The sequence below is a fragment of the Protopterus annectens genome, chromosome 8.part0 (assembly GCF_019279795.1).
Source record: "Protopterus annectens isolate FY-2018-M chromosome 8.part0, PAN1.0, whole genome shotgun sequence".
Taxonomy (NCBI): Eukaryota; Metazoa; Chordata; order Ceratodontiformes; family Protopteridae; genus Protopterus; species Protopterus annectens.
In genome coordinates this window covers 1,427,469,692-1,427,487,966 of record NC_056741.1, presented here as the reverse complement: position 1 = coordinate 1,427,487,966, position 18,275 = coordinate 1,427,469,692, and the positions used below count along the sequence as shown (strand labels likewise).

The 18,275-nt window shown below is 36.6% G+C and overlaps 1 protein-coding gene across 5 annotated transcripts in view; it reads left to right on the top strand.

Annotated features, from left to right (window-relative positions):
* Positions 1–14,225, top strand: part of COLCA2 (colorectal cancer associated 2) — a 72,962-nt gene extending 58,737 nt beyond the window's left edge. For 3 of the 5 annotated variants that reach the window (XM_044081030.1, XM_044081033.1, XM_044081032.1), the window contains exons 4-5: positions 9,398–9,630; positions 13,642–14,224. In XM_044081030.1, the coding sequence (XP_043936965.1) occupies positions 9,398–9,630; positions 13,642–13,980 (572 nt within the window). In that variant the 3' untranslated portion in view covers positions 13,981–14,224. Of the gene's footprint in view, positions 1–9,397; positions 9,631–13,641 lie in introns of all 5 variants that reach the window. The other 2 variants (XM_044081029.1, XM_044081031.1) reach the window with 2 other exon arrangements.
* The last annotated feature ends 4,050 nt before the right edge of the window (positions 14,226–18,275 follow it).

The following is an 18,275-nucleotide window of genomic DNA, read 5'->3' as shown; positions in this document are numbered from 1 at the left end:
TCATTTTGTTTAAGTTTGCTGGCTGAAAAAAACTGTTGTTACCCTATTTTCTTACAATGATTATCAAATTTTAAAATTGTACACATTGCTTTTTCTGGCTTTGGTGACATCTCATCATGGAATTTCTTTGCAAATATTTAGATTTTTTTTTTTTTAGAATGGATTAAATGAAACAAGAGTTTCTTCCTCTTCACAAGGACTTTTTTCATTAATGGATGATGTAAACAGATATTGCAGTGAAAGCAGCATTCACACTGCAGACAGAACAGATAGCAACCAAAAATGTAAAAGAGGCAGCTATGATTAACACATGTAATAAACTCTGGAACTACTAGTAGAAACCTAGGGAGTACAGCAAGATAGCTAATATTTTGTAGGCACAAGCGTGTATGGTTGAAATAGCATACAGTAGTAAGATAGAATATGTGCTGGTGTGTGAGTATGCTGTTATAATGCATTCTGCTGTTCTGAATTTGAGTGTTATTCACATTTTTCTCTCTCATGCCTTGCATATATATTTCATGCAAGATAAGAGGTCAAAACTTTTCAGTTAAGTTCTTTTGTTTATTGTATTCCATGTTAAGTACTACTTTAGTGCTTTTTGACATTTAACATGCATATTGTGTAGAAGTTCTGATAAATGAGCTTTTGACTTTGCAGGCAGGTGGACAAGTGACTTTATAAAACTTTTGACATAAAAATGTTGCTGTCATCTGGACTAAATATTGTTTTACTGATTATGGCATAGATATGACATGCTATATGCTAAGGAATACCATCTTGAAAACATTCTATCCAGCAGTGTTTCTTGCAGGAGAGATCTAATGCTGAATCTGCAAGCTGCTAGTACAGCTGAACAAGGAAACACATAAGAGCTATTGCAAGCATAAGTTACATGGGTGGAGTGAAGAGGGTTGGAAAAATATGGTCACCAGTCTAGTCCTCTTAATGTTATGAGGCAATACAATCTCTTCATACAGTACAATTTGACATTTAAATGTTAAAGTAATGTTTTCTAATACAAACTTGATAATATTTTTGCTAATTTGGGTTCAACAATGTGTATCTTACTTTAGAAGTTTATTTTGCTAGGTAATCGGGATGTCAGGTCATGTGCAGTAAACTTGTATGTATACTTTCTGCAGCAATATGTTTAATGCTGCATTACAACCATGATGATAAAATGAAGCTGACACTTTACTAGAAAACAAATTATCTCTGCTTTGGCTTTAAATTACCAAACAGCATACATCACAACTGTCCCTGATTTTGAGGAACATCCCTAATTTTAGGTAAGTTTTTCCCCTTCCATCCTAAAATTGGTGAAAAAGTGGTGGAATACAATCAGCAAATAGTAACAATAGTTGGAGCTGTATTTTGCTTCCAAAAGTTAATACTGTTTCTAGATGCCTTATTCATTTACTTTTTAAGCCAGTAATATTAATATTTACAAAAGCGTACATGAATGGACCGGAACCAAAGATTAATTCTGGCTCTGTCCCAGATTCAGGAGGTAGCTAAGCAGCATTATGGAAGAATGGAAGATTCGTGTATACAAATGGCCTCTAGTCTCTCCCTCTGTTTTTCTTTTTCTGTAACCTAACATATACTAGGTATGTAGGTATCCACAAATTCACATAGGCACTCATACAATAAGGAGAGCAATTTGCATGTCTGTATGGCTCTGCAGAACTCCATCTCCCCCACCTTTCAATTCTAATTGGCAATTTCAGGATTTTGTAGGACTATGAAGACTTTGAACCTCTGAATAAGTATTTTTATTCAGTACTCTGTGTGACACGGTGGCACGGCGGTAGCGTTGTTACCTCACAGCAAGAGGTTCTCCCGTTCGATTCTCGGCTGGGCTTGGGAGTGCCTTCTGTGTGGAGTCTGCATGTCCTCCCCACGATTGGGTAGTGTTCAAAAGACATGTGTGCGTAAATGAGCATGCCTTCATTGGGCATCGAGCTGGCACCTCGGCATTTCATAAAAATCTACTGCCAATCATTAGCGGACCGGAGTTCCGCTGTGGCAACCCCTTACCAGGAAAAGCCGAAAGACAAACCACTCTGTGTGACACCCTTTGTATGAGAAAAGAGTAAACACACACACACACAGCTTATTTATAGACAATCTTGAAATAGACCATTTAGAGGTTGTATAGGACCATCATATAGTGCCATCACTGAAGTTGTAAAAACAAAAAAACTCTGCATATGCCTGCATGCATGTGTGTGCGCATGACTGCATTAATATATGTGTGTACATCCTATGTTTCTTGTATAATATTCAGGATAGTTTAATGAATTAAATCATAAAATGTCTTAATCTAAATTTTTTGCATTATACTCTTTTTACTAGTGGATTCTTACCTTCTGTAAAATTGAGCAAGTTTCTGTATTCTCATTGAAAAAAACTGTTGCTAAAACAGACCCTGTTATATAATAGTAAAGGTGAATACCTTCCAGTAAATGAAAGTTATAATGTGATAAGGGACTAGTCACAAAAACTGAAACAGGAACTATTTAAAACTAACTTCTTTAAACTTAACAGTGTAGCACAGCAGAGGGCACTGTATCAAGACAATTACAATGATGGTCTGCCAACAAAGCTTGGGTTTGAATCCCATCAGCATATGAAAAAAAGCAAGTTGCTTAATTTCCTTATGGAAATAATACATGGAAATGCTAATACTGGCAAAACATCTGTCAGTGGCTGACTTTTATAAAGATTTACTGTAAAATTACTGTAAGCCATACTGAGATTTTCTGACTTTAATAGTGATCCTTTCCCCTGGTCATATGAAGAAGTACTATGGCCATTCACTTACAAAAAAAATCTCATTTCACTTCTCTATTCCTGACTTTACCACAAATGTTATGCTGTACCTTCTAAAACTGATAATTCTCTGCAAAAAGGTAACTGATTACATTAACAAATGAGAACTGATGAAGCTGTATACATTGTTTGTTTCTGAAATTGCATGCTAATTCAAATCTTATTCTTTTAGCTTTTTTTGAGACTGTAGTACTAATACATTACACATGTCCCTGATTTGGGACTTAATTTTTTTTTTTTCATCTTTCCTTATTTGGAGATAAAAAGTTAAGAGACCTGTGCTTATCTGTACTTTACAAAAACAGGACATTTTTTCAACATTGCTGACTGCATAACCCAGATTTGTATTAATACATTATTTTTATAATTGATTTGCTGCTTGACTACTATCCTTCTGTATTTACTTTGATCTCAGATGCAATCAACACTGATGTAATTGTAAGACATTTTCCTACTTGCATGAGCTTCCCATGAAGTAGACCCAGGCCTACCATGCAGGCTTACCTTGCTATTTAAGAAATTGTGCTCAAATCTATTCCATGTTATTCATTTGTAAATTCCTTTCTATATAGCAGCCTTATAATGGAACATGTTAGAATAAAGGCAGGGATCTAAAGCTCGTGGCCCTCAGACCTTACACAGCTTTCAAACTAGCACAACAGGTTGATAGGTTCATAGATTAAGCTACTAGGCTATATTGTTAGCTGCACGGACCATCTCTTGTTTAGTTTTTGGAGTTGGTGGTTCCCAGCCGAGTATATTAGCTATGTTCTCATGCAGCACTTGCGGTCAGTTGAGTTTAAGACCCATAGAATAAGTATCTGTATGAAAACACTTGCTTTTGCTGTAAAGTAGGCATTTTTACATAAAGCTTTCATCTTTAAAATATATAGTTTTTCTGCTCAAGATTGGAAGCAATCATTCAGGAGCCTGTTGGACACTGGAGTAGACAACGAACATATAAAGTATGCTCCATATTTAATTCTTAAATACAGATCCATTAATTGCATTTTCGTACAGTTTCTGCATTCCTGTTACTTGAACCTGATTGTACTCTGCCTATGATCCCCTTCAGACTCCCAGGTAGTTTTTAACCACACTGTCATTAAGGTGTGCCATTTCTTGACTTTCTCTGGCTGTCATGACTTCCTGTCAGAGAAAGAGCCATACAACTTAAATGTCAGCTTAAGGATTCTTATTCTTGTTTGCAGAAAACTCTCTCAAAGTGTCCTTTGTAAACATTCTTAACATCTTATGTAAAATGCATGTACCTCATGAATGCCTTTAGGAAAGTCTATATTAGTTACTTAGCCTGGTGGCTGTTACTATAGCTTACCTAACTTGAGTTTGCTTCACTGCTATAAATAATACATACATATACCCTTCTCATGTTTGTATTTTCTCTATTGTGTGCCTTTTTAAACTACTTTGTACTTGTAATTGTACCTTGGTCTCAGGATCATTGGGTGCAAAGCAATTTATTTGTCCAGTTATAAAAAAACAAATGACTACAACAGACAGAATTTGGATATCTGTCATTACAACCAGTCAATGAAATGTGACAAACTTCTGAATTATGTTACGTTGCTCCAGACACAGATTATACTATGGCAATTCCTTCTGTGGAAATCAGTTTTGTACTATTCCCTTCCAACCAGTTTTACCTGCTCTTCCATTCTGATACCAAAAGGTTTATGCTGCTTTACTATGTCAGAGCTGCAGTAAATGATTTTTCACAGAATGATTCTAGAGTGGAATATTATTATGGAGTCTAGCAGGAAAGCATGCTTCTAGAAAGAAATACTAGAACTGTGTAAAAGAAATTGTATACGCTGCAACTCACATGCTGTCTCACACACACCTATGTATAAACTGAGAAATTATGTTACTAATGAAGCTTCTTACAAGGTGAATGGCAAACATCAGCTGGTGCCAACAGAACAATGTAGCTTTTTTTATCATCCCTAAGCTTCTTAGCTGTTCATTGTTTTAAAATGATAACAGATTGCCCTATGACCATTTCGATAGATACTGTGTTTTTCATCACCTGTCTCTGTTCCTTGCTTTGTCAGGCAACTCATACTGTCATTCATTTCTTACTCCTTTAGAACAGTGTATTAAATTGCAACTGCTTTACATTTTACTTTGGTGAGTAAGGACTGTGCAGTGGGATACACTACAGTTCACATTCCCACCCCCACAGGGAAGATAACGTACCCTTTTAACTTTAGATATCCATTTTGAAACACACATGCCTAGTTTGATGGACCCATGTAATGATATTAGAATTCTGTTTGAGATTAATGAAGCTGCTGTCAGGTAGATCTGCTGGGATATTTCCATCTTCTATCCTGAGGCTTTACCACAGGTTAGCCCCTCTCCAATCCATATCTTTATAATGACATCAGCAGCTTTATCCCTGTGATCTGTTTGTGTCTCTGTCTCTCTCTCTGTTGGCTACTGTTAAAGGACATAGATGAATAATAAGTGTTTTTGGAGTCGTTTTGTCTATCTTACATCTTGCCTGTAGACTCCCATGCTAAACACGGAGGAAAAGCTTGTACCTCAGGCTTCTTGTTAAACGTGTCACAAATGCCTCCAGTCTCTCTGCTCAAGCTCAAATATGTGCCAAAGATGTGTTTTCTCTTCTTTTTATTTTGTATGCATCCTTGATTCTTTGTCTCTACCTGTGTTTTCTTGTGTCTAGATGTTATCTGTAACAATAATTGACTCCTTTTCTAGAATTATAACACATTGTCAGTTTCTTCTTTTTTTTCCATTTTCTCAGATTTCTGTTTGCATCTCTTCCATAAAATGTTATTCACAGGACAGCATAAATCTCAATCTGGTTAGTCACCTGCAGTCTGAAGTCCATCTTTGTGTGTTCTAGCCTTAAAACACAATGATCATTTTCATTGGAGACAGAGGAAACTGCTCCACAGTATTGCACTTTAAAAGCAGCAAGAAATTTGTTAGAAATATTAGTATAACCATATTTCAAGATTTAAAAAATCATGTGTATATGTATATATTTTATTTATATTCAGTGAGTTGATTAGATGCATGTGTACAGTAATTTTTAATAAGATCTTAACTAAAATGTAATTGTGCATCAGAAACATAATGTATTTGGCTTTATATCTTGCCTGTCAACATGGCTCAAGATATGATGAAAATTAGCACATGTACCTTTCATGTATTACTGTTTAATCATGAAATGAACTGAGTATGTTTGTCCCTTAACTGGATAACTTGTCTTTGTAGTACCCTTTTAATAGATTTTTATTACAATTGGTACTTAGAACCAGCACACTCATAGTTACTGCAACATTGTCAATGGTGAGCAAAAACACAGATTGGAGATGTTTATCTGCTTTTATCCCAAAACAAAATAACATTTTGTGCTCTCAGTTTTGTTAGCTCACTTTATGAATAAGGCACATTTTTATAAGTGCCATGGCACGCTCCAAGGTTTGTGTTACAGCATGATAATAGCACATTCAAGTGGGAAGGAAAATACTTTTTTACAAGCAAATGATGGTTAGAATACATCTGAAGTGGAAAAATAAACACAGCACAAACAAATGATGTTTTGAATACGTGTGTGCTCATCATATTTACCACATACTGATTTTATGCAATACTTCAAGTGACTGTTTTACTTCTGTGCCTTTGCAGTCTATGAAATCTACTTGAAAAAAAAAACAGTGATTATTTATGTATTTATTTTTTTTGCATCAGCCTGTTATACATTGCTTGCATTTAGTGCATAATGTTCATAATGTATTTTAGTGTTTTTAGAAGCATTTATGTATGCTTTTTTTCGCTATTCCAAAAACTGGAGCACATTCATATGCTGCCCCTACTTAAAAAAAAACATACTACACATATGATATAATGCATGGTATAGTGGTCTTGTGCATTTTCTTGAGATATATGAAGCAAACTGGTGGCCTGTTTAGAGGTATATCAGTTTGAATTTTTCTGAAATGAAAAATGTTTAAATACAAGTAAGATCCTACTTGAATTTGACAAATGCATTAAATATTTAAACCGTATATACTGAGGGCTTTTAAAAGTTAGATTTATCTTTAATGACTCCTTATAGGTTTCTATGCATGTTTTTCTATGCTAGTTGCCTTTGTGGGCCATTTTACGCCTAGCCAGTTTCCCTTTTTGTGCTTAACCTACCCCACTTTGTTATAGCTTGGCCTTACCCATCTCATGGTCATTAATTATGTATTATCCCTAATGAGATTAATTGGGATCATACCATAGATAATTTGAGGGGACCCATGCATGAGATGAAGAATTTAGAAACTGCTACTGTCCATTAGTAGTAGAGGGGACAAATGTGGGGTGAATTTTCTGTTTCCCATCCATAGTTTTAAGTTGCACTTGAAAATGGTCAGGGATGAACTTTATTTTATGTGTTCCACAGCAGTGGTATCCTCTGTAAGATATACCTCTCCCCACAAACCATTCTGTTGATGTTGCAGAAGAAAACCATTCTGTTGATGTTGCAGAAGAGGTTTAGATCCCTACACAGAGGATTTCTGATGCCATCTGACTTGCTGATGTATATGTAGTAAATCCATCAGTAATGGGTCAGATGGTACCTTTTATGCCAGACTCAGGTCACCTCTTTGCAGTCTGTAAGATACTGGGTATAGTGACAGAGCTTTGACTCAGTCAATGTAGGTCATGATGTTTAAGCCTTCTATCCTTTTAGTAAGGTAGATCCCTGTAGGAGTTCTAGTCGTTGCATATGTCTGGATAGGTACATGCCAAAAGGGGCATTATATTCAATGACTGCCTAAATGATAGCTTTGTAAAGAAGGGACAATGGCATTCCTAGATCTGGACACAATCACTTTGTTTATAAGCTGTACAACATAGAAGGACTTTCTTACAACAATAGACATGTTAGTCAAAGGTTAGGTCCACATAAGTTCCCTAATTCTGAACAACTTTGTCAACTCTTAGGGGTGTACTGTCAATGTGGTAGCTCCCTGGGGTAGATGACTTTCAAAGAGATACAATAGCACATTGTTTGGCATTTAGTTTCAATCCATGATTTTGTCACTAGTTATCTGAGACAAACCTTCCTGTGGGATGGCTAAGTCATTTGGGGATTTATTGACGGTTTCTCAGAGCAGTCATCTGCAAACTTTGTCATTCAAGTGCCCTTTGCTATTGACTATTACTTCAGAAAAGTAGATGCCAAACAAGAGAGAACCCACCACAGAAATGTGGGGGGGCTTAACTCATGACTGATCTCTTTGTGGAGGTAACTTCCCCTGTTTTGATTACCTGCATCCTATCTTTGAGCCAGTTGGCAATCCAGTGGGTTACACAGGGATTTATTCCCAGTTTATTTAGTTTTTCTACTATGCCTGAGTGGGGAATTGTGTTAAAAACTTTGGCCAGGTCAAGGTATGTGGTGTGTACCAATTTGCCTTAATCCATTGCTTGGTGACCTTTTCAAAAAAAAACACCAAGTTAAGTAAATATGACTTGCCCTTGACAAATCCAAACTGAGACGGGTCTAGTGTTTGGAAGTTCCCTACATCCTGATTGATTAATTCCATGATAACTCTCTTTCCATGGCTTTGCATATGATGTCAGTTATACTTATGGGTCTGTAATTGCCTGGATATGTGGAAGGGCCTCCGTTATGCAGGGGAATGACTGTATCTGTTCTCCATTCGCTTGGTACAAAATCTGTACGGAGGCTGAGCTTGAACAGTGTTGTTAGGGGTGTGGCTAAATTGTGATTTATGCAATTTAAGATGCATCTAGGGATATTGTCAGGACCCATCAGTGCAGTATTTTTAGCTTTTGATAGCACTTTTAGGATGTGGTCTTGTGTGGTAGCTGAAGGCGAGTCAATTTTAGGTATATCTTGAGGGACATATGAAGGGGGGAGAGAGCAGTAAAGTTAGAGCTAAATTTATCAGCCAGTTAAGTTCTGTATATCTTCAGTCTCACTATAGGTAACCTCATTCACAATCAGCTCAGTGCATTGCTGATTTGTGCTTTTGAGTTCACAAACATAACAAATATGCTTTGTGATTGTCTTTGGCTTGGGTAGCAATTTTAGCTTCAGACTTGGCTTTGATGGATTATATTAAGCTCCTAAGTTGTTTGTTTCAGGGACAAGACTAGCATTCTTGGAATTACTCTTCTTACTTTTGGTCAAAATTGTTTTCCTTTTTATTATGCCATTCTTATACTAATATGGTTCCACTAACTTGATTTGTGTCAGGGGTTTGCCCTGCTCTTCTTCCTATGGAGTACAGCTGCAGAACATGGTTTACTGTTATCTTAGAACACCTGATGCACTCTGGCAAAAATCAAACTATGCTTGCACTTTACAGCTTGTTTAAAGTTACAGCTTTTGCCAGTTTGCTTGTTTTACTTACTAGTTTGTTTTCAATGACTGTTACTCTGACTTTCACTAGGACAACTGAACAGTCTGATGTGTAGTAATCATCACTTGTTTTAATTCAGAAGTTTATTGCTGCTAAATGCATGACCATTTGTTTCTGTCTTCTAGCTCCTTGTCTTGATTCACTGCCAAGTGCTTCAGAAGCAGTCTTTTTCCAGAACCAACCTTTTCTCAGCAGTCTGCCATGTGATGACATTTCTCTTCTTTGTGACAATCAGCAAGGCATGGATAGGTGGGCACAACCCTCAGCTTTTCAAGACAACTCATACTCTTCACTGTCAACCTCATCTTATTGTACCCCGTGTAACTTCCAGTCCATGTCTGTCTGTAACACAAGCATGGTAAGCATTTAAATATTGAAAAATACATAATAAATCATATTATATGAATAAGACAGTGATACAGTTTGAACTTCAGTTAATGCTGATGTTTCTAATTACAGTCTATGTGGCTTCAATAAGTCAAAGAAAACATCAGTTTAAAAATCTGCAAATTGCATAGCTACATTTGACATAATATAATGTAATATGCAGAGGTTGTTTTATTTGGTAGCACAGATGATAGTAATGCTCTTTGTTTCCCATTTAAAAGCATTTAACAAAAGTGTCACTATTACTACACCCAATGATAGAGAACAGAAATAGTACAGATGCACCATTAGACATAACTGCACATTAATGAAGTACCTTATAGTATGACAATTAGAAATATTTAAAAGTTGATGTGGTTAAAACTTGCGAAATTGCATGGATTTGCTTTATATCATCAAAATGATGGCCTTACATGATGGTAATGGTTTAGTAAAAATGGTGAATGGTAATATCCATAAGACAACTATGAGAATGACATGTTATGTCGCTGATTTCAATGTGTGTACTTGAGAATGGCATGATATGTCACTGATTTCAATGTGTGTACTTGAGAATGGCATGTTATGCCGCTGATTCCAATGTGAGCACTTGAGTCTAAGCTGCTTGTCTAGAAAATGAATCTTCTTCTTCTTCTTTCGGCTTTTCCCGGTTAGGGGTCGCCACAGTGGATCACCTGTCTGCTCATGATTGGCAGTAGAGTTTTACGGTGTCGAGTTGCCAGCCTGGCACTCAACCTTCCACTGAAGGCGCATGCACGCACGCATGCACTGACGCCTAGGGCCAATTTAGAGTGTCCAATCTACCTACAGTATGTCTTTGGGATGTGGGAGGAAACCGGAGCACCCGGAGGAAACCCACATGACCACAGAGAGGACATGAAGACTCCGCACAGAAGGCATCCCAGCCAAGGATTGAACCGGGGAACCTCTTGCTGTGAGGTGACAATGCTTACCGCTGCACCACCGTGGCTGCCCTTGTCTATAAAATGAATAGGAATATTAATTTGATATAACTGCCTGTATGTATCCAAAACAAGTAAAACATTAACTGCCTAAAAATATCTAAAAGTATTTTTGTTTTACAAATGGGCAAGGCTTCATGTTACCTTCACACCCTTATTACATACATTTACTAAAAGAGATCACATTCACTGTAATGCATTTTCATTCTGCTTTTTCTCACTGTTATTGAAAAGCACCAGACAGACTAAAGCAATGGCAGTTAGAGGAAACACTTTCTGACTACAAGATGTCCAAGAAAACTACAAGATAATGAAAATATGTACAGGCACGCAATGCTTGTTGAAAGTCTTAGAACTGTAACTGTGGTTCTTTGTACCATGGAACCACATGTGCAAAACAAGGGTGTACATATGAAATCTAAGGTTGTACTGTCTTGGAATACTCCTTCCTACTCCAAGATATAGTGAGCTCAGAGTTTAGTAGCAAGAATGTGTATTGTGTGGGGTATGACTTCCTAAACTAGGGTATGCAGATGGCAAGCCTACCTGCAAAAATGTATGCAACAATGACCGTTGCATTTTACTGTTTTTCTCATTAAACCACAGGTCATCTTTCAAAGTGCTGAGAATCATACTAACAGATCTTGAACTTCTGACAGAGAATCCTGGGCATCCGATCTTGATTTGTTTATAAGAACTCTACTTCCCTGTAGTATAGGAGTGGTGAAAATACAAGCAGAAAACGGGATAATTTAAGGATGATGTGACTGAAAGCTGAAATGGAAAGTCATGGTCTGCGATAGACACACTTAATCATGTTTTCTCTGGTCTTGCTCTCCTTTAGCCAGTAACACAAGTGCCATTTTATATGACTGTGAGATAGTAACCTTACTTTAATTGACTGATGCCACAGGAGCAGGACATGGCCTTTTATCTGTAACCGAGAGCACCAAAGGTATTCCCTTGCACAAATTTTCATATCCCATAGTGCTCCTTTGGCCAGAGCTATGTAGCAAATTCAGCATGCAATGCCCAACATGCAGAAAAGTTAATGTTATGTTTGGAGAGACAGTCAGGAGAGCCTCTGAAGATTGCAGAACCCGTCTAGGCATCCACCAGCATTCAGCTGTGCAATGACAGTGGCTCACAGAGTAAGAACAAGTGATTTGAACCATCAGTTCTACCATCTAAGAGAATCATAGCACAAAGCTTGCTAGCTGAATCTGGACTCTATGCCAGTGTGTGGCATTATGGCCCAGTGTTAGCATGCAGGTTTTCCTTCTATCATTTCTTTGACTTCCACAGTTTTGAGCAAGTGCTGATTAATTGTTAAAGCCATCAGAAGAGTTTTGTGACAATTGCACTGTTCAAAGCAAAATGTGAAAGTGGTAACTACAGTAACAATGCAGAAATCATGCATTCAACAACCAGTCCTAAAACCCAGGGTCATAGAAAGAGACAAAACTGAAGTTCAAAAACACATCATAATGAGTAATGACTGGTGCTGTAAACATATTGTATATTTTGTAATAGAAAATTACTTCTGAACTGGTTTTGATGAGAATACCTTCTCACTATTGAAAAACTGTTCTCTATCTGATGGGTTAGATATAAACACCTTCTAACTGATGACCTTTAAAGTCATCCTCCTTGAGTTTATATATCTGTATGAGGCTGTTTTGCTTCTATCAGTGTACATATAAATATACATTTGTATTGCATTAGTGCACCTTTTTCAAGAGGTGAATTACCTTCTTATGTATTATGGAATGAACACTCAGTTAGTCACAGCATGTGGCAGAAGGTTTTCTTTAGGCAATGAGTGTTAGTATGTGATAGTGAGGAGGGGTACTCATTAATACACCACCCAAAGGTGGGTGAGGGGTCCCTTTGAACAGAAATCTTTTAGCATCATTGTCAATGACTTTGAGTGGGGTGCTCATGGAAAATGAGCAGACTTAATGTAGAGGTTGGAGGAAGGACGTTAGACCGTGATCATGCTGTCTGTGAATAAGGTCAAGAGGTGAGGGGAGGTCTGAGGGGGACCCTAGACATGATGCATTAATGTACCTTATATTTTATGGAGAGGCAGCATAAAAGAATAAGACTGTGATCTCATGACATGTTGACTCCTGTAATCCAGATACTGATTCCTTCAGCCTCTCTTAGCTTACTTTATGACTCTGAGCAAGTCCCTTAATCAAGGAGTGCTTCTGGCCCGAGTCTGAAAAAGGGGTCTGTGTAGATCATTTCTATACTATGGTTAACATAATACAGTGGGTATAAATAAATAAATAAATACAGCTAGAATGACTTTTATAATATATTCTCACCCTGCTCTGATTGAAAGGGCTTGTATAAATTGCATAGCAAATCATGCTACTATATTAAATGAAATTACTAATATTTTTTTTTTGCATAGGCAGTTTTATGAAATAAGGTCCATGGTGGAATTAGATACAAAATGTAGCCTCTGGTGGACAACAAGTTCATTTTTCTTAAACTACAGTTCATATTTTTGCTGTCACTTCTGATGCTTTACTCTCTTCCAATTCTGAAAAGTAGGTAGTCGGGCAGTAGGCTAAAAGAAACTGTTATTGAAAACAATCATTTCATTATATTTTTCCAGTCCTATCATGCCTTTATTGAAAATGGCTATGTTATATTTCTAGTTAGAATGAGTATGAAATAATGTAGTATCGCCATATGGTTGTTCATGATGGTCACTTGCAGTGATCTCAGAGCTGATTTATATAAAACACTGGCTTAAGTGCTCTCCTACACTCTTGTATTAAGCTTGCTGAGCAGCATGGACAACTTGTGTATGACTGATGGCTAATTATCACAATATTCTGCCTTATCTGGTGATTTAACAAATCTCCTTGCTAAATAAAACTGTAAACAGTGTTTATTTTCTGTCATTTCTTTACCTTTAAGTATTTTGTTCTTGATCTATGGACTCAGTGCAGACTGATTTTCTTAACTTAAGAAAATAATGAAGCATTTATTTTTCTGTTTAGGGATCAAACTCTTCATTGGAATCCTCTCATCTTTCAGGATCTCTGGAATATAACCCTTCCCCATCACAATTTTTTCACTTTAATCCTGCAAATTTCAGCTCTCCTTCCCATATGGATGGAAAGAGTTTTGGATATCCTTCAGAAGATTACACGTACCAACAATACAACTCTTCTGTTTGTTACTGTCCATCTTGCATGGCTGACCCTATAGAGACAATGAAGTCCACCGAATATTTTTCATATCCAGGAATTGATTGCTTGGACTATTCTTCCAATATGATGGCAGATGATTTCGTGAGAAGAGAAATGAACAGCACCTGGGATACATGTTATGGCTAATAATCTGCATCATTCATGTACATTTGCTTTACCACTGCCTGTGAATGTTAGTAGCTGTCTGTACAATGTAAAGTCCTGTGGGTGATTGGAATATTATGTATGTTAACTGCTGACTGTGTAATCCTGTCAGTAGACACTGCACTATGTACAAATGCTGTCTGCATCTATATAGTTGAGTGTATGTTTTTGCTTTCTTTGTATGCATGTAGGTTTGGGTGTGTGTGTATGCATTTGTGAGTATGTTTGTGTGTGTGTGTGTGTGTGTGTGTGTGTGTGTGTGTGTGTGTGTGTGTGTGTGTGTGTTTATGTGTGTGTGACAAAAATGTGATTAATGTCATTTTGTACCTAGTTACACTTGTATAATCTTTTTGTATCATATTTTTGTAATGAAGCTAGAATGATTTTGATAATAAATATTCACTATTTTATAATAAATAGCCTCATCTTCATTCTGTTATAATATTCTAATCAACTTGATTTTTCAGCAACGTTATATATAAAAATATTTTGCATGTATACAAATATTTCAGGCATGGATGATAATAGCCTTCTAGCCTGCTAATATATCCAAACAGATAAGTATCAAAGTTGTTTTTTTTTAATATATAAACTAGTTCTTGCTTTAGTATAATTTATTAGTCTGTTCCATGCATCAGCTACTGTCTCAGAGAACCAATTTGTATATCATTCCTTTATAATAATCTACATAGGTTGTATAATGATTCTTGATAACCCCAAACATTCCCAGAGGTAGGTGTCTGTAAATATCTATGAGATGGTGTACAAGTTCAGATGTTTTAATCTTGCATAACACATTTTTACATCCATGAATAGCCTTGATAATTTTCCACTGCACTCTTTACAATTTACTCATGCTTGTTTTCTTATAAGATTTCCATATTTTTCCATACTAATGTAACTTAGAATGATTGCATCATTTCTGATATCCTAAACTTTATAAATCTTTTTATTCAGCCTATAGTTTTATAACTATCATTAACCAATTGGCTGATGTTAGAAAAAACCCAAACTGGATTTATCCATATACCAAGGTCCTTCAATGAATCTATACCCTCAATCACTGTGTGCTGTATTAAATATTTACTTTTCAATCTGTCTCCAAAATCATCATATACTTTGTTTTTGATGTATTTAACAGCATATTATTCTCCTGTCCCCAAATGTTCAATTTATTCAAGTTCGTTTGCAGACATGCATATCTGTAACATATGTAATATGTTTACCCATTATTGGGTCATCTGCATACAGACTGTAGAACACCTTAAACGAATAAGATACATCAGAAAGAAACAACCTGAACAAGTATGGGCCAAGGACAGATTTCCTGTGGGACACATCGACTGTAGCCTAGAATTTCTTCTATCTCATTGCTATATACTTGCCATGTCCAGTACATAGGCCATGCAGCTGTCCATCTTATCAAGTTTACATCAGTACCTAATCATTCTATTTTATTGATCAGTGTTTTGTATATGCCCCTATCAAAGCTGAAGTTGCCTCTGTACACAGGCTCTACCCATGACAAAGCCAAAATGCTGAGGGTTGAGTCTGATAAGGTTTCACATCATAGTTAGGCTAGTTATGATACCATCTATGGCCCTGCACATAACACTCGTAAGACTGACAGGTCTGTGATCCCAGGGTCAATGGTGAGGCTAAATTTGTGGAGTGGCATCACAGTAGCTGTGTGCCCACTCCCAAAGAACGTATAAAAATGCTAGGCTCAGTTTAAAGAGGTTGAGGAGTGGGTCTGTTAGTTCTTGCTAAGTGCTATTAGTTAGGCAAGTGGGTATGTTGTCAAGCCGCATGGATAAGGTATTCCTCATTTTTGGGGGGTAGCTTCAGTACATGTTCTTTCATAATGGTTGGTGACTTGATTCCATCAGCAATAAGTGGACTCGTATGCCTTTGGGGTAAAGTTGGCACTAAATTTATTTGCCAGTATGTTGACAATATCCACTGGACTGGAGTAAGTAGTAATATGAATAACTTCTGATCAATTTGTAGCATTATTTCTTATTTTCCTGACAGAACTAAAGGATTTGTAGTTGTCTTTGGCTTCTGTAGCTAGATTGCGATCATGCCAACCTTTGCTTTTCTGATATCCTTGTTTAGTTTCTTAATTAACTGTTTGATCTCTTAACTTGGGAGTATTTTGTTCTCCTATATAGGTTTAGGATTTTCCTCCTTTTATTATATAGATTATTAATGCTTGAGGACCACCACACTGGTGTGCTTTTAAACCTCTTCATTAACTTGGATTTAACTGGGAATGTCAATTTAATACATTTGTTTAGGTGTGAGTAGAACTTGTCTGCATAACTCTTTGCAGTATCAGCATTATGAGTAATACTGTTATACTCAAATTTGGAGACCCAAAAGGTACTGAACCACACAACTGCCTTACACTCTGAGCACAACTCCAATCCCTTTCCCGATTTGCTGATTTGCAGATGTTTGACATACCTGTGTCAGTCACAGAGCTCTCACCGCTTTCTTCATGTATATTTTTTTATTTAGCTATATATTTTTATTAGTACTTGGACAGGTTTCCTAACTTAAGTATTATCCCTAACTCATTAGCAAATGCAAGACAGGAGCAAATTAAAAGGATAATTAAAACTGGCAAACAAACTTTTAAAAATGACTTTTCCTATAAGTAAAAAAATACAAGATGAAGAATTAAGTAGGAGAAACATAGGACACAAAAGAGAAAAGGGGTCCTGCATCCTGTCTGATAATAAAATGCAACCTTAGGTTTGTCAAAAATAACAATGAGGTTTGTTCAGCATATTGTTGCTAGAAATCTTCATGTCCCATTAATGTTAACACTGTTCTATGATTTTGTATGGTAGGTAGGAATGGAGGTGTAGAGGAGGAGGGAGCAGTGAGCCTGGGTGAAGCAAGAGCAAATGGAGCAGGACTCTCTCCAAGAGAAGACACATGCCCACAGCAGATAATCATTTGAGTTATGGTTCGGTATGGTTTCCTTTGTGCTGCCTAAATAGTCAGGACCACATAGATTAACAAGTATATAAAGTCAGAAGCACACTACTTGAAGGCTTCATATAAATGGTTAAACAAAATAATGGGGCTGAGAAATTAAAAAAAAAAATTAAGGTGTCTGTTCCAGTCAATTTGACCACTGGAGCTTACACAATATGCTCTGCATAAAGATTAAAAGTTCAGGAAAAAAAAACATACGTGCAGTGTAAATTATGCCTCAGTTCTTAATTACTTAGTTATAGTGCATTTCTAACATTGTTAGGATTTTAGTGATCACTTGTTTTTGGTTCTGCTAGCAGTATTTTTGAATGGAGTACTCTTATTGCAGGCAGGAGAATTTAAGCACTGATGAAAAATTACAATAAAATAAAGATGTGAGTTAGAGAATGGGTGCTATAGCAGTAGCATTGGCCTACCTAATATGAGATCACTACATCGAGTGCAACAGTATGTTATTTTAGCAAGCTGCTGGAGTGCAATAATTAGCAAAAAAAGAAAATCGGGAAATGGCAGTAGCTGATCTGCAATCTCTGCTGAGCTTTTTGCAAATAAGAAAACAACACCAAGGAGATATAGCACAGTATAATAAAATAGTCAAACAACTTCTACAACTTCTAACATAGAGTGTAATCAAGTTGTCACAAATTCTACGCTATGACTGTATGAGACAATCCAAGTAAAGTAGAACAGTTTATGCTTTTACAGGACTGAACCTCTGATAAAGTAGTTATACTGTTGCAAGGACAGAAGTCCAGTATACTCCCTAATCATCTTCTTTTCTCAACTATGCAGCAAACTGCGATTTAGCGAGGCCTTGCGTATTTGTTGCTAGCTGCTAACAGCTCTTCCAGGCAACTCAGTATCGGGAAATCTTCCCTAGTCACAATAGAGGGACATTAAGCAATTATAATAGAAGCAGTTATCCGAGCTACCAGATAATGACATGGAAATAAGATGCTTGAAGCCACAGCAGAAAAACTCCTAGGACATGCATATATTATATATGCACTAGTAAAACAATAAGGGTCTCACTTATTTGGAGAAGGAGGCCCCAAGAAATTGTACCATATACTAGGGAGAATGCCATGCTATCAACTCTTGTAATTTTAACTAAAAACTCAGAAAATAGGTTAATTACAAATTATATGTGGTTTCTTTAAATAATCCAAGGTAATGAGTTCAGTTTCTGAGGTCTGGAGCTCGTCTTATGCATTGGGTGGGTGACCAGATTAAAACTGCCATATTCAACTCAAATTAATTGCCAACTT